At 46.6% G+C, this 24,094-nt stretch overlaps 1 protein-coding gene across 4 annotated transcripts in view; it reads left to right on the top strand.

Annotated features, from left to right (window-relative positions):
• Positions 1–24,094, top strand: part of SIDT2 (SID1 transmembrane family member 2) — a 28,128-nt gene continuing 4,034 nt past the window's right edge. The window contains exons 1-25 of one of the 4 annotated variants that reach the window (XM_056794337.1): positions 1–798; positions 3,451–3,572; positions 4,086–4,250; positions 4,367–4,412; positions 4,882–4,983; positions 5,108–5,191; positions 6,979–7,078; positions 7,313–7,378; positions 7,701–7,794; positions 8,219–8,271; positions 9,085–9,156; positions 10,453–10,524; positions 10,756–10,818; positions 11,757–11,863; positions 12,210–12,283; positions 12,408–12,474; positions 13,228–13,301; positions 13,433–13,556; positions 14,377–14,494; positions 15,075–15,211; positions 15,730–15,838; positions 16,483–16,559; positions 17,334–17,380; positions 17,758–17,863; positions 19,792–19,902. In XM_056794337.1, the coding sequence (XP_056650315.1) occupies positions 616–798; positions 3,451–3,572; positions 4,086–4,250; positions 4,367–4,412; positions 4,882–4,983; positions 5,108–5,191; positions 6,979–7,078; positions 7,313–7,378; positions 7,701–7,794; positions 8,219–8,271; positions 9,085–9,156; positions 10,453–10,524; positions 10,756–10,818; positions 11,757–11,863; positions 12,210–12,283; positions 12,408–12,474; positions 13,228–13,301; positions 13,433–13,556; positions 14,377–14,494; positions 15,075–15,211; positions 15,730–15,838; positions 16,483–16,559; positions 17,334–17,380; positions 17,758–17,863; positions 19,792–19,902 (2,373 nt within the window). In that variant the 5' untranslated portion in view covers positions 1–615. The other 3 variants (XM_056794338.1, XM_056794339.1, XM_056794340.1) reach the window with 3 other exon arrangements.

Below are 24,094 nucleotides of genomic sequence, written 5' to 3'. Positions count from 1 at the left end.
CTGACGTCAGCCAGCCGGCCGCACTGGTGTTTACAGCCCGGGCCGAGCTGGTTACTTTCAGGAGTTCAGAATGCTGGCGACTGCCGCGTCCTCCGGGCCTTAAAGGGGCCGCACCCCCACGGAAACCGCCCACCCCTCTTCTACCTTTTCACACCCCTGTTCCGGATCCCACCCCCTCCTCGAGGTGTCTTCGGGCTTCCTCCTAGCTGCGGTCGCTTCTGTCCTTTTACCTCCCCCTCCTCAGCTCCTCTTCAGCAACCTGCCCGTCCCTCTGCTCTCTTTTCCAATCTGGCTTGGGGAGGCAGAGGGTTCAGGGAACCAGACGAAGCCCCTCCCAAAGTGCTAATCCCAACCTCGCTGCCCCTTCCCCAGAGTTCTGGACTCCCCTCTTCCCTTCCCCTGCCCCTTCCGTCCCCACTGGGGGGCCCCTGGGAGCGTCTCCGCTTCTTCAGGGAGGGGGCATTTCCTAATCTCAGGCCGGGGTTAAAGTTCTGGTCCCGGTGAGATGCTGGAAGCTGCAGCCAGAAGCTCATCGCCCCTCCGAGGTGCTGCTGCGTTCCCCGCTTCTGCCGCCGCCACCGCCGCTGCCACCACCACCTCCGCCCAGCCGGGGCCATGTTCGCCCTGGGCTTGCCCTTCCTGGTACTCTTGGTGGCTCCAGCCGCGGGCAACCTGGGGGTCTTGGGGCCCAAGAACGTGTCCCAGAAGGAGGCCGAGTTTGAACGCATCTACGAGGATGAAGTCAACAGCGAGCTGGTCAACATCTACACATTTAACCACACTGTGACCCGAAACTGGGTGAGGAATTAGGGTGCTGTATGTGTGCGTGCTCGAGTTGGGGTGTATTTTATTTAGGGTCGGTGCTGTGGGGGAGGAGGGCTAGGGAGGTCATCACTTCCCGTGCCTAGGTGAGGCTACTCCTGGATCCTTTCCCACCAAAGTCCTCATCCTGTTCCCATCTTTGGTCCGCTGCTATGTATACCCCAATTCCAGTCTGCTAAAGCCAAAGGCCTTAGGGTATTGCTTGCCTAATCCCTTCTCCTTTCCTCTTTTTTCACCTCCCCTATACAGTCTGGCTTCTTTTTTTGTTTTTGTTTTTTCTGAAGCTCTCAAGTAGGAAGTTTCAGAAGTTGCTTCATTCTCCTCTTTTCTCCATTTGTTGTCATCTTCCTTTCCAGGGGGCACTCACCCACATGGAGGGATTAAGCAGGCCAGGCCTTGTTTTTTCCAGGCCTTATATTTATAGCCTTGAGTTCAGACCCTAAACTTGGCCTGGGGAAGGGGGGGGGGGGGGAGGTTCCCAGTTAATGTTGTTCCAAATCCAAGTGGACTCGTCAATCCCAGAGTTGAAAGGTCACTGATAATTTATGATTAGGAAAGCTACTTCCCTAAGCCTCTCCAGGCTACCATATGCCAATGACTGCCCAGCTGGTGTCATTATTTTTGAATTTCCCACTCCTTTCTACGTCCCTGATATTCTCCAACTCTCCAAAAAAGGCCTACTGGCCTTGTGTAGAGGAGTTGGGGGCTTCAGAAATAAACCCAGGGAGAAAGAACCTGCTTAATTAGGGGAGAATAGGAATATAATTTGCAGAGGTTTGACCCTGCCTGGAAACCCTGCCCTGATTTTACTTTTCCTCACCTTCTTACCCCCAAATCCTCAAAACTCCTTGCTGGATTTTAAGGTATTCTTGGAGAGGTCATTATACTGTGCTTAGCACTTTGTGAACGAATTATAGATCTTATCTGCATGAATGGTGCCCTGGAGCTCGGGCCCACTTGGGAACTTTGTGGCCTGGGGGCAGAGCTTAGGTGGTGGTTTCTGCAGATTGAGGAAATTTCTCTTATGAAATATTGACCTAGTCTTTTCCTAATGGAGCTCCTTCCCTCATCCTTGGTTTGTCTGGTCTATGAGACAGAGCTGTGGTTCTCAAAATGTGGTCTTGGGACCTCCAAGGGATTTGTAGGGTCAAAAAATTTTTTTAACACTTCCATTATTTAATTTTTAACATGGTAAATAGTTGTACTCCACATAAAGCTGTGGGGGGGAGGAGTCTTGAATAACTTGTAAGAGTATAAAGTGGGGCAGCTAGGTAGCACAGTGGAGTCAGGAGGACCTGGGGTCAAATTTAGCATCAGACACTTCCTAGCTGTGTGACCCTGGGCAAGTCACTTAACCCCAATTGCCAGCCCTTGCCCTTCTATCTCAGAATTAAATCTAAGAAAGTGAAGGGTTTTTTTTTTTAAGGGTATAAAGTGATCCTAAACCTAGAAAGATTGAAAGTCACTAAGATAGGGAAGGGAGCCTGTTGCCTTTTTATTTGATGGGGAAAGCAGGAAAGCTTAGTTTTTGCTGCTGGCTGGGGGTTTTCTCTAGAATATTGTTCCCTTGAATTCCATAGTCTCAAAGCTTTTCCCTATTCAGACTAGGTATCTGATTCCCATTCTAATCAAGTATTCACCCTAGGTCTGGTGGAGTAGCCCTTGGGCTCTGCCACCCTGAGAAATGTGGGTGCTTCTTGGGTGGGGAATGAAGAGGGAGGTGGTGTTCTTTCTTTTATAAGAGAACCCATGAGTTTTCATTGTCTTCATCTGTATTTCAGAGAGACAGCCCTATCCATTTTACAAGTGGATAAACAGAGGCATAGAGGGGCAGATTAACTTGTCTAAGGTCACTCTGTGAGTCAGGGGTGGAGGTGGGGTCAGAAATTAGGTATCCTTTGTGCTAGTAGTCATCGGGCTAATTGTTAGACAAGAGCTGCCCTTCTGGTACTTTGGCTTATAAGAAGGAAGCTGCTCCGAGTTCCAGGGTTCGTAATCTGGAGACCTGCCCTTCCTCCTTACTTAGGATGTACACTGATAGTTCCACAGTATTTTTATTCATCCCCTAGAGTCAGGATGGGCCTTGTTTCATGAAACTTGCAACCTGTAGTTAGACTCAGCCTCAGGACTACTGGATAATATCTGACATTTATTATAAGCACTTTTCAGTTTACAGAATGCTTTTGTGTCCATTATCTCATTCGATCCTTACAAACAGGTCTGTGACATAGGTAGTACTATCCTCATTTTACAGATGAGAAAACCAAGGAACAAAGAAATTAAGTGACTTGTTCAAGTTCACGCAGCTAGTAAGTGGCAGAACTCGGATTCACCCCCAGTCTTCTGACTCCAAATTCAGGGTGCTTTCTACTATACTATAATTGCCTCTGGATCAGTGAAAAGGACAGCCCTGACAGAAACCATCACCTCTGACTTTCCTGGGGCAGATGAAGGCAGGGAGGACTGTCCCTTGGGCTTGACCTGCTTCCCTCCCTCTACCAAACCCTTGCCCTTTCTCCCAGCTTTGGGAAAAAAATAGCCATGATTGTATGAGATGGGGGTCTTGAACCTGCTAGGTAGGCAAGAGCCGAAGGTTGGTCTGACTAAAGGGAACACCTGTGCCCATAGACCGAGGGTGTGCGGGTGTCTGTAAACGTCTTGAACAAGCAGAACAAAGCGCCCGTGCTATTTGTGGTTCGACAGAAGGAGGCTGTAGTGTCCTTCCAGGTGCCACTGATTCTTCGGGGACTGTGAGTATGATTTGGGGGCTCATCAGGTGGGAGAAGGGACCCCACAGCAGGAGGACCTGACATCCCCACAGTATGTTGGAGAGGTCCATATTGTTCCTCATTCCCTGCCTCACCTGGGAAAATATTCATGTTCTTGCACAGGCTACGAGAGGAGTGTCCGAATCTCACTTAGCGGAATTTTCTGCCCCCCAGCTCCCTACCTTCCCACCGAGGAAGAGTTCCCTTTGATGGTTCGAGTACCTTCTTGCATTGAACCAGGCACTTGGCCAAATATTAGGTGACCCTGGAGGGAAGAATATTTGTGGGCCTTAAGCCTGGAGCTGAGTGAGGTAGATTTGGGGGGAAAAGATTATCCAGGTCCCTTTTGCCAACCTGCCCCACCCCCCAAACACAGTTGGTCCGAGGCCGACTGACTCTCCAGGGGGACAGGGGAACAAGCTTGGTGTTCTCCATGGAGTTGGTTAGAGGAGGAAAGAACAGCCACTCGCTAACTCCCCGTCTCTTGGGCCACAGCTTCCAACGTAAGTATCGATACCAGGATGTGGCTCGAACTCTCTGCCAGCCACCTACCAAAAGTGAGGCGGAGGTCCAGTTCTTCTATGTGGATGTGTCCACTCTGTCCCTGCTCAACACCACGTATCGGCTGCGGGTCAGCCGCATGGACAACTTTGTACTCAGGTTGGAGATGGCGGGGCGGGAGTGCTGGGAGAGGAGGCGGGGAGGTCCAGGGGAGACCTTTCCAAGGGCCCCAGGAGTGACGGTGTTGGGGGGAACCTCTTCTTTCTGCCCCACAGGACTGGTGAGCAATTCAGTTTTAATACCACTGCAGCTCAGCCTCAGGTAAGTCCATTCAGTTCTTGCTGTTTGTATTTGTGGGACGTGTATATATGTATATCTCGTCTGCAAAGCGTGGTTGGGGCACAGACTTTGCCAACAGGGTCCTCCCAAAGTCTCCTAGGTTAGAGCAAGTTGGCAAAGACTAGGCACAAAGAGACCAGCTTAGAAAAGGGCCAGAAGTCTGTTGGCAGCTGTGTTCCTTGCTCCTCTGGAAGGGGGCCGTGCTGGCCGGTGGGAGAATGGACCCCTGAGGAGCCCTGCTGCTCTGGGCCTGGGGGGAGGAGGGAGCGAGGTGGAGTGGGTGGAGTGACGAGGGTTTTGTTGTTGCTGTTGTTCTGGTTCTCTCAGGGTTTTCACTTACACCCTGACCCCTGTAGAGCTCGTGTACTGAACGAGAACTGGGGATAGGTAGGTCCTGGGGGAGGCCCCTTGAGGTTAAGTCTGCTTGCCCTCTTCATCCTCTGCTTCGTAGTACTTTAAATACGAGTTCCCAGAAGGAGTAGACTCGGTGATTGTCAAAGTGACTTCCAACAAGGCTTTTCCCTGTTCAGTCATCTCCATCCAAGACATCTTGGTAAGTGGGCCCAGACCAGCTACTTGCATGCCAGTGGCACAAGAGTGCCAGGGATCAAGGGTAAAAGGTTCAGCCCTTAATTATCTTGACTCCTTATCTTTCCCCATCCCTGTTCCTGTCACAGTGTCCTGTCTATGACCTGGACAACAATGTGGCCTTCATTGGCATGTACCAGACAATGACTAAGAAGGCAGCTATCACTGTGCAGGTAGGCTGACTCCATTAAATCTTAAAAGAGCTTTGACCAGATGGGATTTTTTTTTTTAACTTTAAACCCTTACCTTAGATTCTTTTCTTTTTTTTTTTTTACAGATGAGAATATAGTTTACTAATCTCAGATTGTTTTTTTTTTAATATATTTTATTTGATCATTTCCAAGCATTATTCATTAAAGACATAGATCATTTTCTTTTCCTCCCCCCACCCCCCATAGCCGACACGTAAATCCACTGGGCATTAGATGTTTTCTTGATTTGAACCCATTGCTTTGTTGATAGTATTTGCATTAGAGTGTTCATTTAGAGTCTATCCTCTGTCATGTCCCCTCAACCTCTGTATTCAGGCAGTTGCTTTTTCTCGGTGTTTCTACTCCCATAGTTTATCCTTTGCTTATGAATGGTGTTTTTTTCTCCTGGATCCCTGCAAGTTGTTCAGGGACATTACACGGCCACTAATGGAGAAGTCCATTACGTTCGATTATACCACAACGTATCAGTCTCTGTGTACAATGTTCTCCTGGTTCTGCTCCTCTCGCTCTGCATCACTTCCTGGAGGTTGTTCCAGTCTCCATGGAACTCCTCCACTTTATTATTCCTTTTAGCACAATAGTACTCCATCACCAACATATACCACAGTTTGCTCAGCCATTCCCCAATTGATGGGCATCCCCTCGCTTTCCAGTTTTGGGCCACCACAAAGAGCGCAGCTATGAATATTTTTGTACAAGTCTTTGTGTCCATTATCTCTTTGGGGTACAGACCCAGCAGTGCTATGGCTGGGTCAAAGGGTAGATATTCTTTTGTCGCCCTTTGGGCTTAGTTCCAAATTGCCCTCCAGAATGGTTGGATCAGTTCACAACTCCACCAGCAATGAATTAATGTCCCTGCTTTGCCACATCCCCTCCAGCATTCATTACTTTCCATAGCTGTCATGTTAGCCAATCTGCTAGGTGTGAGGTGATACCTCAGAGTTGTTTTGATTTGCATCTCTCTGATTATAAGAGATTTAGAACACTTCTTCATGTGCTTGTTAATAGTTTTGATTTCTTTACCTTAGATTCATTTCTAAGACAGAAGTGGGGGGAGGGGGGGGCAGCTGGGTAGCTTAGTGGATTGAGAGCCAGGCCTAGAGACGGAGGTCCTGGGTTCAAATCTGGCCTCAGCCACTTCCTAGCTGTGTGATCCTGGGCAAGTCACTTGACCCCCATTGCCTAGCCCTTACCACTCTTCTGCCTTGGAGCCAATACACAGTATGAATTCCAAGACAGAAGGTAAGGGTTAAAAAAAGAAGAAGAAGAAGTGGGGCAAGTGCTAGGCAATTAGGGTTAAGTGATTTGCTCAATGGGGTCTCAGGACTAGAAAGTGTCTGAGGCCAGATTTGAACCAAGGTTCTGACCTCAGGCCTGGCTCTTTCTACAGAGCCACTTAGGTACCCCTGACCAGATGAGTTTTTTAGTGATTCCTACCATTACCATAACTTTGCCTCCTCTCCCCCACTTAACCATCACTTTTACACTCAGACATACTGGTTGAGTATTGGCCCATGTCTGTCTCTTTTTGTTTGGCCTGGGTCTTGTGTAGATGCAAAGCCCCTGCTATATCCCTCATCTCCCTCCCCGGCCCCTTCCACTTTCCCCAGCTCTCCTTTTCCCCATTCATTATGGTGTCTGGTAGTGGATGGCCGGGTGGTGAAGGGGAAGAGCTCTAGAGCTACACATGGTAGCCAGTACCTGATGGAGGTCATTTCTCTGCATGGTGTGGGCCGGAACTTCTACAGAAGAAAGATTTTCCCAGCAACAGCTTCTATGTGGTGGTGGTGGTGAAGACCGAGGACCAGGCCTGTGGGGGCTCCTTGCCCTACTATCCCTTTGGGGAAGGTACATTCTGTGCTCTGGACTGGGCCAGGTAGGGAGGAGGCGGCGGGATTGTTTGGGGTTCAGTAGGTGCCTGGGAAGCAAAGGAACTTGGATTTTACCTGAAAACCTTGGTTTGTGTAGGGGAAGGGGAGGGTAGATGGGTGGGGGTATCAGCCTCTCTCCTGCCTGGTCCCCTTAAGCCTCAGGCCAAGCTCCAGGCTCCCACTACTGCACTGACTTGACTTTTACGTCCAGATGAACCAGTTGATCAAGGGCATCACCAGAAAACTCTGACCGTCATGGTGTCTCCAGCAATCACATGTGAGTGTCAGTGGGTGGGTAGAGCCAGGCTTAACTTGGGCTGGTGTTTTGTTTGTTGGTTTTTTTCACTGATGGTCTCTGGGACTTTGGCTTGAGTATGGAGACTTCCTGCATGGATATTAAGCTGGGGTGGGTAAAGAATGCTGTCCCCTGTGGCTGCTTAGAGCCTCTAGGCTATGGGAATATAGGGGGAAAAGGAACCTATATTTATGTAAGATGGACATGACTGAGCAGGCCATAACTTGCACCTGTAGCTCCTTCCGGTAGCCTTGTGCTAATCTGTCATATCCCACCTCTACCCTGTCCTGTTTTATCTCCCCAGCTGAGGCCTACGTTGGGGGCATGCTCTTCTGCCTGGGCATTTTCCTGTCCTTCTACTTGCTGACCGTGCTACTGGCCTGTTGGGAAAACTGGAGGTGAGCCCGGAGACTGATTCGACCGTTCCTTTTGATGGTAGCCCAGCAGGCATTTGGATTTGGCCAAGTAGATTTCTCCCTGTCCCTTCCCCCTGTTCTGCGGATCCCGTTGTGTTCCCTCCCACCCTGGGAGATACCAACCCCTTCCCCAATCCCTCCAAGACAAGCGGAGCTGGGATGGGTAGGAGAACAGATGGTCAAAGGATCTGTTATCCATAGTCCACAATCCTCCAACAGAGAGGCAGCAGGAAAGAGCTTCAGTTTCTCCAGTACTTCTCTCTCCTAAGACCTGTACCTTGAGCCTAGAAAATCCCAGTTTTAGGTGAAAGTAAGGGCCCTGGAAGTCAGCACTGAATGATGAGGACAGAAAAAGGATCAGAGCGCTCTTGGACCACTGTGTAGCCTCTGTGATCTTTTCCCACAGGCAAAGGAAGAAGACTCTGCTGGTGGCCATGGACCGTCCCTGCTCAGAAAGTGGTACCTCTTAGGGCAATGTGGTGGGAGGGCTAGGTGGACAGATGGCTGATTCTCTAGGCCTGGGCTGGAGAAGCTGGAGTCAGCTGGGAGTTGGCCAAAGGGAACTGGAACTGTTTTCCAGACTCTAGGGGTGAGGTTCAGAGTAGAAGGTTATGTCTCCTCCAATCCCCATCTCTCCCTTGAAAGCACAGCTGCTCTTGGTTTATTCTTTTCTGTAGCCTGCTGGTCAGTCTGTCTTCCAGTCAGTTTCGTGAGTTCATAACCTTTCTCTTTTTCTTTCTTCCCCTTTTCCCAACAATCTCCTCTCCTGCTTGTGACCTTCTCTTCCAGCCTCTCTGCTTGGTAAGCAATAGGTGCTGGGTGGGGTTAGAGCCTTGGGTTTCCAAGGGACCAGGATCAGACAGTGAGGGAGGAGAGTGTCCAGCCTTGCAAATCAGATGCACTCTTTAAATGTCCAAATGAATGAATGATGCACAGGGATGGTGAGGTGGGGGCTGGGAAGTCTTGGCGCTATCTATTCTTCTGCTGCCAGGACTTTTGACTTTCTCTAGGGGAGGTTAAAAGGGGGCAACCTCTTTTAGGATAATAGGCTATTCAATGAGGGAAGCAGGGATAGGGAACAGTGGGGCTAGTGGAAGCACAGGTGGTTTTGGCTGGTTGGCTGACTGTATGATTATGTTTCCCTTGACACTTAAAGCCTCTGTCTCTAGGCTTGTTCTGTCTGTCCCTGGACCTTTCTGTCTGAGTCATTTCCCTTAATCTGGGCCTCTGACTCCTTAAGGTGAAGAACCAGCTTTGTTTTCTCCTGGGCAGGTCACCCTCGAGTCTTGGCTGATTCCTTCCCTGGCTCCTCTCCTTACGACGGTTACAGTTATGGCTCCTTTGGTAGGTGCTTTCCTAAAGGTTCTTCTCATCCACCCCAGAACCTGGCTTTCCTTGGGCCATTTTCTTTTAAAATCAAAGATAATTTCTTTTCCTAAATACATGTTATAATAATTTTTATCATATGTTTTCCAAAATTATCAGATCCAAACCGTGTTCTTCCCTCCCTTTCCTCCCCCCACTCAGCTGGTAAGCAATTTGATCAGGGCCATACATATGTTATCATAGAAAACACATTTCCATATTGGTCATTTTTTTTGTAAAATTTTAAAAATTAATTTAGAATATTTTTCCATGGTTACAATATTCATGTTCTTTCTCTGCCCTCCACCAATCCCCCTCCCATAGCCAACATGCAATTCCTCTGGGTTTTACATGTGTCATTGATCAAGACCCATTTCTATACCATTAATATTTTCACTAGTGTGATCACTTAGAGTCTACATCCCTACGTATTGGTCATTGTTATAAGAGCACACCACCAAGTGAAATCACAAGTACATTGATGTGAAAGACAATATGCTTTGATCATCTTCCATCCAACTCCAACAGTTCTTTCTCTGGAGGTGGATAATGTTCCCCGTCATAAGTCCTTCCTTGGCCATTTTAAGATGCTTTCTAGGGTAAGGGTTCTTGACCTGGGTTTGGTCGAATTTTTGTCTTTTCTTTTAAAAAAAAAAACATTTTGATAGGGGGGCAGCTGGGTGGCTCAGTGGATTGAGAGCCAGACCTATAGGTGGGAGGTCCTGGGTTCAAATATGACCTTACACATTTCCCAGCTGTGTGATCCTGGGCAAGTCACTTAACCCCATTGCCTCGCCCTTACCACTCTTCAGCCTTGGAACCAATACACAGTATTGATTCTAAGTTGAAAGGTAAGAGTTAAAAAAAATTTTTTTTGATAGCTATATTCCAATATAATTCGCTCTCTTTATAATCCTATTTATTTATTTTATGCATTTGAAAAACATGCATATTGAAAAATATGCATATTTTATGCATTTGAAAACATTTTGAAAAGGGATCCATTGGTTTTACCAGATACCAAAGGGGTCCAAGACACAGAATAGGTTAAGAACCACCGGACTATGGCGATGATCTTTTGTCTTCCCAAAAGGATAGGCAAAAGCTCCAACTCCCATTCTAAAAATTCTTCATCATCTCTCCAACCTAGAGACCTCTGGGGAAAGAAAGTATCATTCCCATGCCAGGCTGCCCTATCAGGGTCCTTTCTTGGAGTTCCATCTCCATGGCTAGACCCCATACCGTCTCCCTACATGATCCTCTTGATCTCCACAGAGAATGGCTCAAGTTCTGCTGATGGAGCGATAGACAGCACTGGCTCTGTGGATGTCTCCTACAGTTATTCAGGTGAGTGTTCCAGGCAGGGGATGGGGACAGAACTGTGCCAGGGCTGTGTTGGCTGGGCCAGAGGTGAAGTGTGTCTCTTTGAGGAGCTACCTTCCTCTTCCCCCTCTCCTCCAATCAATGGTATTAGGGCAGGGTCTGTAATTCTCCATATCTCCCTCCCTTCCCCCTCCTTGGCCTGGTCCCCACCTCTTTCCTGGACCCCCTCCCAGTAACTCTCCCTTTCCTTTGAAGGATACGACCAGTTCAAGCGACGCCTCCCCTCTGGCCAGATGCGGCAGCTGTGCATTGCCATGGGTAGATGTGGGGGAGAGTGCTAGCTTTGCCAATCAGCTCCTGCCTGTGGTGGGCACAGAGGCTGGCTGGAGCCACGGCCTGGCTTGGGATCGCCCTATCTTTGGGGCTGGGAAAATGCTCCGTGCATGTTTTGTGCACATAAGCCATCATGCGTTGCTTATGATAACTGACCCTGCATGTCTTTTGAGAGAGGCCAGCATTTCTCCTTGACGAGGGCCAGAATGAGTGGATGGGGGAAGACCCCCGGCCTTTGCTGTTCTCCCTTTGTTACTTCTCAGGATTGTGCCATCACGGGTCTCTGGGCCAAGCTTGCCCTGTTTAGGCCATGCTGTCTTGCTTCTATCATCCTCATCTTCTGGCCAGCAGGGGGAGTTGGGCTGGGATACGGAGGATCCCAAGTAGGCAGTGAAGATACACTCTTCCTGATGTGGGGCCCGTGGGGATTGTCAGGCAGGCAATATCTAGCGTCGATATTAGGAAAAAGGAAAGGAATCCCTTCCTCCGTCAGGAAGCTTTCCTATTCCTTAGCCCAGGGGACCCTCCTCAAATGCCGGAGCACTGCCCTCTCAAAACACACAGCTGATCCTGCCTCTAATCTGCACGATGCCCCTGGAAATCATCCCATTGTCTCAACTCTGAGATCAGCTCAGTGTCCCTGGTTCGGCCTGTCTTGGGGGGGAAACTGGGGTACATGGGCCATCCTCTCTCTGACCTGGTGTGTCTTCCTCCCTCTCCTCCCCCCACAAAGGAAATAAGATAAATGGAAGTAAGACACAGATTTCTCTGGACACTGAACTTATCTCAGCCTCCTGTACTAACCCCCCAGATTTGCCCCTTCCATTGTTTGGTAATTTCTACAATTGCCCCAGGAGGGCAGGGGCCAGAGTCCAGGGGTTCTGTCACAGGCCTGAGCATTCTTCCCTCCCTTCCCTTCCCAGACCCAGTTGGCAGCCGGCCTCGGCTGGACTCCCTGAGCTCCGTGGAGGAGGACGACTATGATACACTGACTGACATTGAATCTGACAAAAACGTCATCCGAACCAAGGTCTGAAGCTGCTCCCCCTGAATATCTCTGGCCCCAGATCCTTCCAATCCTCTGTAGGGCACCCAGAACTCTGCGCAGGGGCTCCCTCATGCCCCAGTGTGATGCTGGTGGGGCTCCTTCAGGGAGGGAAGTGTTGATTGCTATTAACTCTTTGATGGTCCCTCACACTTGAGGCTCTCTTCTTGGGCAATGGTCCATCTGTGAAGGTAGGTAAGAGCAGGGCATTCAGAGACCTTTAAAGGCCCCAGCATTGTCCTAGTCCTTCACCCTCTCCAGAGCCTCCCCAAAGATCATGGGTGCAGCTCGCCTCCAGCTGTTCTCTGTGTCATCTCTTGTTCCTCTGCAGCAATACTTGTACGTAGCAGACCTGGCCCGAAAGGACAAACGGGTTCTGCGGAAGAAGTACCAGATTTACTTCTGGTGAGTAGATGTGTGCCAGTTTGCTTTTTGGTTTGCATGGAGAAGGGGCAGGGACTTATGTGGGGGTTGGAAATGGTTGTCTTGCAGTCTTCCTCATTCGTTGTCCATCCATCCCTGCTTACAGGAACATTGCTACCATTGCTGTTTTCTATGCTCTCCCAGTGGTGCAGTTGGTGATCACCTACCAGACGGTAAGAAGGGCAGAGTTTGTTGCCCCTGCAAACCCGAGATCACTTGACTTCCCTGGCTATTTTCCAAAAATAGAAGTCCTATTAAAAAAACAAACAATTTAGTAACTTTTTAAAGCCCTTACTTAGTAACAACTCAAAGGTAGAAGGGCAAGGGCTAAGCAGATGGATTAAATGACCTACCCAGGGTCACATAGCTATGAGATCAGGTTCTCCCAACTCCAAACCTGGTACTCTACCCATTGTACTACGTAGCTGCCTCCATCAGAGTCCTTTTGGCAGATGCTTGCCTGATCTCCTTTTGATACAAGGCCCCAAAGTAGGGAAAAAAGGGGGAGAGAATAAGCATTTATTAAGCACCTACTGTGTGCTTAATATGTGCTAAGTGCTTTATAGATATTATCTTGATGAGAGGTGTCACTAATCAGAGTAGTGCTTCTTTGAGCGTCATCACACCATGCACAAAGAAAGAACCCACAAGCTTTCAGCTGCACTCACAGAGAGAGAGAAAACACCCAGTCAATCCCTGGGAGTTGTGTTGTTTACAAATAAGGAAACAACAGCTGCTATATGTCTGGGGTTTGCAGGGTGTCGGTGTATTAGGGGAATGGGGTATCTCTTGACCTTATTTGAAGTCAGGTAGGGTTAAGGTGATCTAACCTCTTCACCTAGATTCTGGTCTATTTAAATCTTACATTTAAATCCATAGACTTTCCCCTCTCTTCCCCTTTTTCTTGCTCTCGGGGATTGCTGCAGGTGGTGAATGTCACAGGGAATCAGGACATCTGCTACTACAACTTCCTCTGTGCCCATCCCCTGGGCAACCTCAGGTAGGGGGGATGTTGGAGATAAAGAAGACATCTGGGAGGCCAAGGAAGAGGAATAGTTGGAGGGTGGGATGGGAGAGGGAGGCTGAGGCAGCTCCCCTGGGTAACCGATACCTGTTGACCTCTGCCATCAGCGCCTTCAACAATATCCTCAGTAACTTGGGTTACATCCTGCTGGGGCTTCTATTCCTGCTCATCATCTTGCAGCGAGAAATCAACTACAACCGAGCCCTCATGCGAAATGACCTTTATGCCCTGGTGAGAGCTGACCCTTCCAGCGCCTTACCCACTGTCCTCTTCTGCATCCCAGCCCTTACCTGCTCACTTAGCAGTTTATATTCTTGACAAGGCTTTCCTGGATTAGTCCCTTCACCCCATTTTCAGCCTTTGTAGCCCCCCCTTCTCCCACACTCTTCTTTTTATTCAATTCATTCATTTATTAAAACCCTGACCTTCTGTCTTGGAATAAATACTGTATTGGTGCTAAGGCAGAAGAGTGGTAAGAGCTAGGCCATGGGGGTAAGTGACTTGCCCAGGGTCATACAGCCAGGAAGTGTCTGAGGCTGGATTCTGAACTCATCCTTTAAAGCACTCATCTTCTCCACACAGCCTTCCCTTATCCTCCCCAGCTTTTGACTTCAAACTTTTTCATGCCCTTATTGTGTAATTAATGCATATGTTTGATCTCTCTCAGACTGTTAGCTCCTAGAGGGACAGGGACCATTTAACCCATTCATTGCCTAGCATTCTCTTTACATATTTTGTTATTGTTCAGTCGCGTCTGACTCTTCATGATCCCATGAACTATACTGTCCCTTTGGGCTTTCTTGGCAAAGATACTGGAGTCATTTGCAATTTCCTTTTCCAATGGACTAAGGCAAACAAAGGTTAAATGACTTATCCAGGGTCACATAGATGGTCAGATTTGAACTCAGATCTTCCTGATTCTAGATCCAGAACTCTGGTCACTGAGTCATCCAGCTGTCCCACTCTTTACATATAGTAGGCTATTGATGAATGTGTTATTGTTTTTCCTTTCTGTTCTTACTCCAACCCCAGACTTTTCTTTTTGAATTAGGAATGTGGAATCCCAAAGCACTTTGGGCTCTTCTATGCTATGGGTACAGCCTTGATGATGGAGGGACTGCTCAGTGCCTGCTACCATGTTTGCCCCAACTATACAAACTTTCAATTTGGTAAAGCATCTTCCTCCTTTCATCCCCAGAGAATCTACCTATATATCTACATCCCTCTTGGTCCTGTTTTTTTTTCTTTTTTCTCCCCATCCCTTAGGTAGGAGCCCTCAAGATTTTAGTGTTTTAGTATAACTAGAGTTTAGATATCCTTTTGTGGAGAGAAGCAAGAGAACAGGCCGCCAGACCTGGTTAGGGACTATTTTCCCTTCTCATAGAATCTTAGGATTTAGAGCTATAAGGGACCTTAGAGATCATGTAGTCACACCCCCTCAATTCAGAGAGAGGAAACTGAGGCCCAGCAAGGTAAAGTGATTGGCTAAAGGTGACACGGGTACTAAGTGGTCTTTTCCTAGTTAGAGACAGTCCCTACTCTGAATGGTACCCAAGAGGAGAAGATCCTCAGAGGGAACCCTAGGAGCGTGCAGATCCTAGCCAAGGAGCTCCATCATAGCCCTACCTACCCCATGACTGCTAAGTGGGTGGCTCTCTAGGAGCGAGGGACCAGGGAGACTTTAGCCTAACTTTGATAGGCTTGGACAGGCCCCCAAATGTGGGTGTCTAAAGCTTGTTTATCCCACAGACACATCATTCATGTACATGATTGCGGGGCTCTGCATGCTGAAGCTCTATCAGAAGCGACACCCTGACATTAATGCCAGTGCCTACAGCGCCTATGCCTGCCTCGCCATTGTCATCTTCTTTTCTGTGCTGGGGGTGGTGAGTGTTCCCCCTCCCCCATCTGTCTCTGAGCATCACTGTCCTTCTTGCCATCCCTAGAGACCAGATGCCCTCCCCTAATTCTCCCCCAACCCTGGAGGTAAGAATATTCCTCAATTCCCTCTCTGGGAACAGTTCAGACATGGTTATTACCCTCCTAGCTGAGCCTTAGTCTCACTCTGGCAGATGTCCTGAGGAATGTGGAATGTCAATCCTCTTTATCCTCTGTTCATATACCCCCTTCTCTCTCTCTTCCCTATCTTCTCTCTATTTCTTCCTCCCTTCTCTGTCTCTTTTCTTCTCTCCTTCCTTCTCTTTCTGTCTTTCCCTCCCTTCTCTATCTCTTCATCCCTTCTTTCTGTTATTTTCTCTTTCCTTTCTCTACCTCTGTCTTTCCCTTCCTTCTCTTTCTTCTCCCCTTCTCTCTCTCTGACTCTGTTCTTCTTCTCTTTATCTGTGTCACACATGCATGCATGCACATATTCTATTCCCCATTTCCTCCCATCTTGCCCCAATAGGTATTCGGCAAAGGGAACATGGTGTTCTGGATTGTCTTCTCTGTCATCCACATCATTGCTACACTCCTACTCAGTACCCAACTCTACTACATGGGCCGCTGGAAGCTGGGTAAGGAATTTGCCTGGAATGAGAATTGTAATGATAGTGAAGATATTGTCCGTGGGGATCAGAGAATGTGAGAGACAAGGGTGGATGAAGAAGGGCATAGGAGACAGAGAGGCGGAAAGAGAATCAGTGAGAGGGATACGGAGATCTCGGGCTATTTCTCTGGCTTTGGGTGTTTTTGACTGGAAACTAAAGCGAGTGCTTGTTCTTTATCTGTTTTGTAAATATATATAGACATATATTTTTATATTATAGTTATAGGAGAGAATTTCTTGTGAGAAAATTCTATCAATGTAGATCAGCAATGAATTTTTGCAGCATATAGCCTTAGAGAGCCACCTGAGTTAAGAGGTGTAAGTGACTTGTCACATGGCTTGTATGTGCCAATCTGGGTCTTCCTGACTCCTCGTTGGGGCTCTCTATCTACTATACTATACTACCTTTCAAAGCAGTGTATAAATGTGAATTGTTATTGCTAGTGTCCCTCCTGGCCCTTACCACTCAAGAGCCACAGATGGTTTTATCATTGGCTAGACCTGCTGGGACTCCTAGCTGTGGACTTAGTTTATAGGCTTTGAATATGAGGAAAATACCTCTCTGCACCATCACATTTCTTGCCTTCAACATAATTTGGTTTCTCCTTGCAGATTCTGGGATCTTCCGCCGGATTCTTCACGTGGTCTATACAGACTGTATCCGGCAATGCAGTGGGCCCCTGTATGTGGTATGTGCTCAGACTCCACTTTCCCTTCTACTCCTGAGTCTCTATTATATCTATGTTGTATATATGCCCCACTCCTGGGACATAAGGGATTACAGGCATCTATAATTGTCAGATAGCACTAGTTAGAGCCCTTCCTTTCTTATTTCCCTTCTCCCTAGCCATCTGTGTTATTGTTATTATATTGTTAAAAATATAATATCACACAATAACAGTAGCTAAAACATTTATGCAAGTATCCCAAAAGTCTTAGTACTATTTTAAACTTTAGTAAAGCTTATAAAAAAAAAAAGCTTTAAGGAGGAAGCTGGGTGGCTCAATGGATTTGAGAACCAGGCCTAGAGATGGGAGGTCCTGGGTTCAAAGCTGACCCAAGACACTTCCTAGCTTGGTTCACCCTGGGCAAATCATTGAACCCTCTTGCCTAGTCCTTAATGCTTTTCTGCTTTGGAACCAATACACAATATTGACTAAGATAGAAGGTAAAAGGGTTTTTTTTTTTTTAAGCTTTAAATTGTACTAAAACTTTTGGGTCAATCTGAATAATATTTTAATGTTTGCAAAGCACTTTTATTCATTATCAGGTAGTTGCTATTTTTATCCCCATTTTGTAGAAAAAGAAACTGAAGCTAAGAAATAGGTTAAATGACTTGTCCAGGGACATACAGCTAGTCTCAGGCAGGATTCAAACTGAAGTTTTCCTGATACCAAATTCAGCCCCTTTATCTACTAAACTATTCAACCCCCTATCTCTTTCTCATTGTTCCTCCTTTCTAGGACCGAATGGTGCTACTGGTTATGGGCAACATCATCAACTGGTCACTGTGAGTTCAGATGTGGGGCTGTGAGAGCCTGGGCAGCTGGCAACCAGGGAGGGAGTGAAAGGCTCCTTAGCCCCAGACCTCTTTTCTTCCTTCCCTGTTCCCCTGGGGGGACATGGAAGGCTCCTTGCCCCATCCTGGGTTCTTTGCTCCCTCTGCCCTGGGTTTGAGGGGAAAGGGGTAAGCATATGGAGACCAGGCATCCTGACTTCAGCACGGCTGCCTTCCATTCTGAGGGAGTCAGCCAGAAGCAGCCAGGAGGGCTGAGACATGTCTCAGCCCCACATTTCTAAAGAGAAGACAGATATTTGAGTATGTGGATGGGGGAGAGGGCTGGCCGTGGATCCCTGCCTTCTTAACCTTCTCTTTCCTTCCTGCAGTGCTGCCTATGGGCTCATCATGCGCCCTAATGACTTTGCTTCCTACCTGCTGGCCATCGGCATCTGCAATCTTCTTCTTTATTTTGCTTTCTATATCATCATGAAGGTAGGCAGGGAGGGGAGGGATGAGGGAGAAGTCCCCTTTCTTTTAACTTATTTTCATCCCCTGATACTTTGACTTAGAAATGGATCAGGATTTCAGGCCCTGGGCTGATCACTGAGGGAACCAAGTTGGAAGAGGAAAGAAACGGAGAGGACGGGGCCTCTTGTATATCAGCCCTCTCTAGGCCTGGTTTTTATTCCTAGTTTAATTCCCTAGTTTTTATTCCTTTGGGCCCATGATCGCTACAGGTTCAATGGGAACACAGGACAGAAAGCTAAGAAAAGGTCCCTGCCCTACAAAGGCTTCTAGTCTCATGGACCAAGGCTTAACATTCATGAAACAGAAGGTTAAGCCAGTTTATGCCAAGTGCCAAGTAAGTGGTGCAGACAGCTAGTGGCATGGGGGTTCAGAGGCCGTAGGGAGCAGGGCACCCAGGACTCCCCCATTTCATGGAGGCCCAGGAGTGAGAGGAGAAGGGAGCTTGAGGACCTTAACCAGCCCTGATTATATTCTGGTTAGCTGTGGCCCCTCTGTTGGGGAACTCACTGACTGATAAACGTATATTCGATATATTCACTAATAGACGTATATTCGATATATTCACTGACTAATAGCCATATTCTATATATTCACTGACAAATAATTCTGTATATGAATTCGCTAATAAACATAGTCTATATTCACTAATAGCCATATTCTATATATTCACTGACAAATAATTCTGTATATGAATTCGCTAATAAACATAGTCTATATTCACTAATAGCCATATTCTATATATTCACTGACAAATAATTCTGTATATGAATTCGCTAATAAACATAGTCTATATTCACTAATAGCCATATTCTATATATTCACTGACAAATAATTCTGTATATGAATTCGCTAATAAACATAGTCTATATTCACTAATAGCCATATTCTATATATTCACTGACAAATAATTCTGTATATGAATTCGCTAATAAACATAGTCTATATTCACTAATAGCCATATTCTATATATTCACTGACAAATAATTCTGTATATGAATTCGCTAATAAACATAGTCTATATTCACTAATAGCCATATTCTATATATTCACTGACAAATAATTCTGTATATGAATTCACTAATAAACATAGTCTATATTCACTAATAGCCATATTCTATATATTCACTGACAAATAATTCTGTATATGAATTCGCTAATAAACATAGTCTATATTCACTAATAGCCATATTCTATATATTCACTGACAAATAATTCTGTATATGAATTCGCTAATAAACATAGTCTATATTCACTAATAGCCATATTCTATATATTCACTGACAAATAATTCTGTATATGAATTCGCTAATAAACATAGTCTATATTCACTAATAGCCATATTCTATATATTCACTGACAAATAATTCTGTATATGAATTCGCTAATAAACATAGTCTATATTCACTAATAGCCATATTCTATATATTCACTGACAAATAATTCTGTATATGAATTCGCTAATAAACATAGTCTATATTCACTAATAGCCATATTCTATATATTCACTAAGAAACCCATTTTCTCTCTACATGTAATAGCTAATAAAGGTCTGAGGGAAGGTTTGAACTAGGGTTTTCATGAATCCAGGACCAAAGGCAGGGGTTGAACAAGCTGGTCGGGAGGTGGACATGGGGATGCCCTTGGCACGTGGCGTGGGTACACAAGCAGCGGGAGTTGAATGTGTGTTGGGCCCAGAAGCCAATGGAGCTAAGATGCTGCACTGAGTTGTGAAAGGAGCCAGATTTTGCCGCAGGAGGAACAACTCGGAGGGAGGAATACAAGAATAGGGCCTGGAAAAGGGGGCCAAGGAGGTGCGCTGTTCAGGGCCCTCCCAGACTGTGGGGCGCCCCGTGGGCAGCTGCTCCTCAACTCTGGATTTCTTCTTTCCTCAGCTCCGGAGTGGGGAGAGGATCAAACTCATACCTCTTCTCTGTATCATCTGTACCTCTGTGGTCTGGGGCTTTGCTCTTTTCTTCTTCTTCCAGGGACTCAGCACCTGGCAGGTAAGTTAACAGATGCACGGTCCAAGGGATACATGTAGGGAAGTAGGTAACAAAACTTGGGCTCCAGTGCTCCCTGCTGTATCCGTGACTGACTAGCTTTATAATTTATAATATAATAAACTATAATCTTATACTTCTCCATCTTTTCTCATTTATATCTGTACGTAGAATGTAGCTATATCTATGGAATAGCTTCTTGATTTCAAATCTGGCCTCAGACACTTACTAGCTGGCGACTTTGGGCAAATCACTTAAATATATTTGCCTTCGTATCCTCACCTGTAAAATGAGCTGGAGAAGGAAATGGTAAGCCACTCCATTACCTTTGCCAAGAAAACCCCAAATGACATCACAGAGAGTCGGACATGAATGAAAGGACTGAACAACAAATATACATAATAATAGTAAATAATAATAAATAACATTTTTAGCCATTGAATGTTTACAAAGTGCTTTAAGTCTATTATCTCCTTTGATTTTATTATTCTTATTTTAAAGGTGAGGAAACTGAGGCTGAGTGGTTAAGTGACTTGCTCAGGGTCACACAACTAATAAGGGTCTGAGAGAAGATTTGAACTTAGACTATAAAATGAAGTGGCTGGATAAGCAAAGTCTTAAGGTTTTTTCTAGCTCTTTAAATTTACAGTTCTATAATTCTTAGTTTCACCACATTTTTACTATGTGCCTAATACTGTTCTAGACCAGACAAACTCTGGCCTGCTTGCTTTTTGTTTCATGTATACGTTTTTCCACCTCCTGTCCTCAAACCGTTACCCTTGCTTCTGCCTGGAATGTCTTCCACCTCACTGTTTCCACTTTCTTCAAATTTCACCTCTACCATCAAGTTTCCTGATTGTCTATGGGTAGTCCTTCCCTCACTCCTATTTTGCCTATGTTTTGTGTGTACATATTTTTGCACTCTATTTTCCCCTAATTAAAATATAAGCTCCTTGGAGGCAGGGACCAAAAAGTTTTTGGCTTTGTATTTCTGGCACTTGGCATAATGTTGGTTGTATAGTGGTCAAAGAGGAAAGGAAATGTTCTTTCTTTTTTTCTTAATTTCTTCTTTCTGTGTTTTAATCCTTACCTTCTGTCTTTAAGAATCGATATTAAGGGGGGCAGCTGGGTAGCTCAGTGGATTGAGAGCCAAGTCCAGAGATAGGAGGTCCTGGGTTCAAATCTGGCCTCAGACACTTCCTAGCTGTGTGACCCTGGGTAAGTTACTTAACCCCATTGCCTAGCCCTTACCACTCTTCTGCCTTGGAACCCAGTATTGATTCCAAGACAGAAGGTGAGGGTTTAAAAAATAAAAATAAAAGAGTCGATACTAAGTATTGGGCTAGGCAGGCAAGTTAAAGTGACTTGCCTAGAGTCACACACTTAGGAACTGTCTGATTGGAACCCAAGACCTCCCATCTCCAGGCCCGGCTTTCTTGTCACTTGGTCACTTACCTAGCTCTCCCAGAAATGTTACCAAGCAGAGGAGACTGAGCATTTGTATTCTATCTTACATGAGAGGTGGCAGCTAAATGGTGCCGTAAATAGTGCACCAGAGTTGGAATTGGGAAGATTCATCTTTTTGAGTTCGGATCCAGCCTCAGACACTTGCTCCTTGTGACACTGGGCAAGTCATTTCACCCTGTTTGCCTCAGTTTCCTCTTCTGTAAAGTGAGCTGTAGAAGGAAACGGTAAACTATTCCAGTATCTTTTCCAAGAAAACCCCAAATGAAGTTACAGAGTCTATATGACTGAACAATGAACATGATCGTTATTTATATGCATTATCTTATCTACCATTACAGGCTCCCAGGAGGCAAGGGCTATGCTTAATCTTTTTACCTTAATTGGAATGGAAGAGGGGCATTGAGAAAAGATTCAGTGTAATTAAAGCATTTATTAAGCTGTAGTGTACTGACTACTTGATCCCATCCCTTCCTGTCTCCAACAGTTGAACATCCTGTCCATCTCCCTATCTCTCTCAGATCTTTGACATCTTGCCAACTGGTTCTTCCCCTCCTGCCTTCAAGTATGTCTCCCTCATCCATGAAAAAAATTCCTCACTAGGTCCTACCACTTCCTCAAGCTATGGCCCTGCCTCTCTCCTCCCTTAATGAACTAAACTTGAAAAAGCTGTCTACACTTTCTGCCTCCCCTCCTTTGGTCTCTCTCATGGCTCAGCTTGGCTTCAGGACTTAATCAGTCAACAGTAACTCTCAAGTTGTCAGTGATATTTTGTGTGCTAAAGCTGAGAGTCTTTTCTCAGTCCTATTCCTTCTCCACTTCTCTGTGCTCTTGACCCTCTTGACTACCCTTTCCTTGTGGATACTCTTACTGTCTCTGGATTTTCATGACACTGCTGTCTGCTGATTTTCTTCTTGCCACTCTGATCACAACTTGGGCGCCTTTGTCTGCTAACAGTATGTAACAGAACTCCCAAGGTTCTGCTTGGATCTTCTTCTCCCTCTAGATGTACTATATACTCTCACTCTCCCTCCTTCCCTCTTTCTTTCTCTCTCTCTCCCTCCCTCCCTCCCTCTCTCCCTCTCTTTCTCTCTCTTTCCCCCTCAATTTTTCTCTCTCCCTTCCTTCCTCTCTCTCCTTTCCTCTCTTTCTCTCTCCCTTCCTTCCTCTCTCTCTCTCCCTTTCTTTCTCTCTCCCTCCCTCTATCTTTCTCTCTTTCTCACCCTCTCCCTCTCCCCCCTCTTACTTTCTCTCTGTGTCCCTTTCTCCCTCCCTCCTCTCTCTCTGCCTCTTTCTCACTCCTTTTTCTCCCTTTCTCTCTTCCTCTCTCTTTCTCTCTCTCCCTCCCTCTATCTTTCTCTCTCTCCCTCTCCCCCTCTCCCTCTCCCCCTCTCCCTCTCCCCCTCTCACTTTCTCTCTCTGTGTCCCTTTCTCCCTCCCTCCTCTCTCTCTGCCTCTTTCTCACTCCTCTCTCTCCCTTTCTCTCTCTTCCTCTCTCTTCTTCTCTCTCCCTTCCTTCTTCTCTCTTTCTCTCTCTCCCTCCCTCTATCATTCTCTCTCTTTCTCACCCTCTCCCTCTCCCCCCTCTCACTTTCTCTCTCTGTGTCCCTTTCTCCCTCCCTCCTCTCTCTCTGCCTCTTTCTCACTCCTCTCTCTCCCTTTCTCTCTCTCCTCTCTCTCCCTTCCTCTCTCTTTCTCTCCCTCCCTCTATCTTTCTCTCTCTCTTTCTCACCCTCTTCCTCTCCCCCTCTCACTTTCTCTCTCTGTGTCCCTTTCTCCCTCCCTCCTCTCTCTCTGCCTCTTTCTCACTCCTCTCTCTCCCTTTCTCTCTCCCCCCCTCTATCTTTCTCTCTTTCTTTCTGTATCTCTCTTTCTCCCCCTCTCCCTTTCCCCCTCTCACTTTCTCTCTCTGTGTCCCTTTCTCCCTCCCTCCTCTCTCTCTGCCTCTTTCTCACTCCTCTCTCTCCCTTCCTTCCTCTCTCTTTCTCTCCCTCCCTCTATCTTTCTCTCTTTCTCCCCCTCTCCTTCTCCCCCTCTCACTTTCTCTCTCTGTGTCCCTTTCTCCCTCCCTCCTCTCTCTCTGCCTCTTTCTCACTCCTCTCTCTCCCTTTCTCTCTCCCCCCCTCTATCTTTCTGTATCTCTCTTTCTCCCCCTCTCCCTTTCCCCCTCTCACTTTCTCTCTCTGTGTCCCTTTCTCCCTCCCTCCTCTCTCTCTGCCTCTTTCTCACTCCTCTCTCTCCCTTTCTCTCTCTCCTCTCTCTCTTCCTCAAACCCTCATCTCTCCATTGAGATTCAGACTTATAGTATCAGTTGCCTATTAAACATTTCACAAAACCGGATGTTCTGGAAACATCTTAAACTCAAGATGTCTAAAACTGAGCTCATTATCTTTCCCCTTAAATTTCCCCCTTAGTTTAGGCCCTACCCCTTGTCATCTAGATTATCTGAACATCCCCCTTACTGGTCTACCTCCAGTCAATCCTCCAACCTGTTACCAAAGGAATTTTTTTTTTTAAGTAACCAGTCTAACCATGGGATTGCTCTAGGCAGCCACTGTTAGTAGCTTCTTATTATCTCTAGGGTGTTTGGCTTCCAAAGCCCTACACAGTTTGGCCTCAACCTGTCTTTCCAGCTTCAGGGGACATGAACTTTCCCTCTCCTAGTCTAGAATCCAGGCAGAATGGCCTCTCTGATCCCAAGGCTTGGCTTTCCGTCTTCCATCCCTGTTCC

Source organism: Monodelphis domestica, chromosome 4 (genome assembly GCF_027887165.1).
Source record: "Monodelphis domestica isolate mMonDom1 chromosome 4, mMonDom1.pri, whole genome shotgun sequence".
Classification (NCBI taxonomy): Eukaryota; Metazoa; Chordata; class Mammalia; order Didelphimorphia; family Didelphidae; genus Monodelphis; species Monodelphis domestica.
The sequence above is the reverse complement of the archived record's forward strand: the minus strand, read 5'-3'. Positions and strand labels throughout refer to the sequence as shown.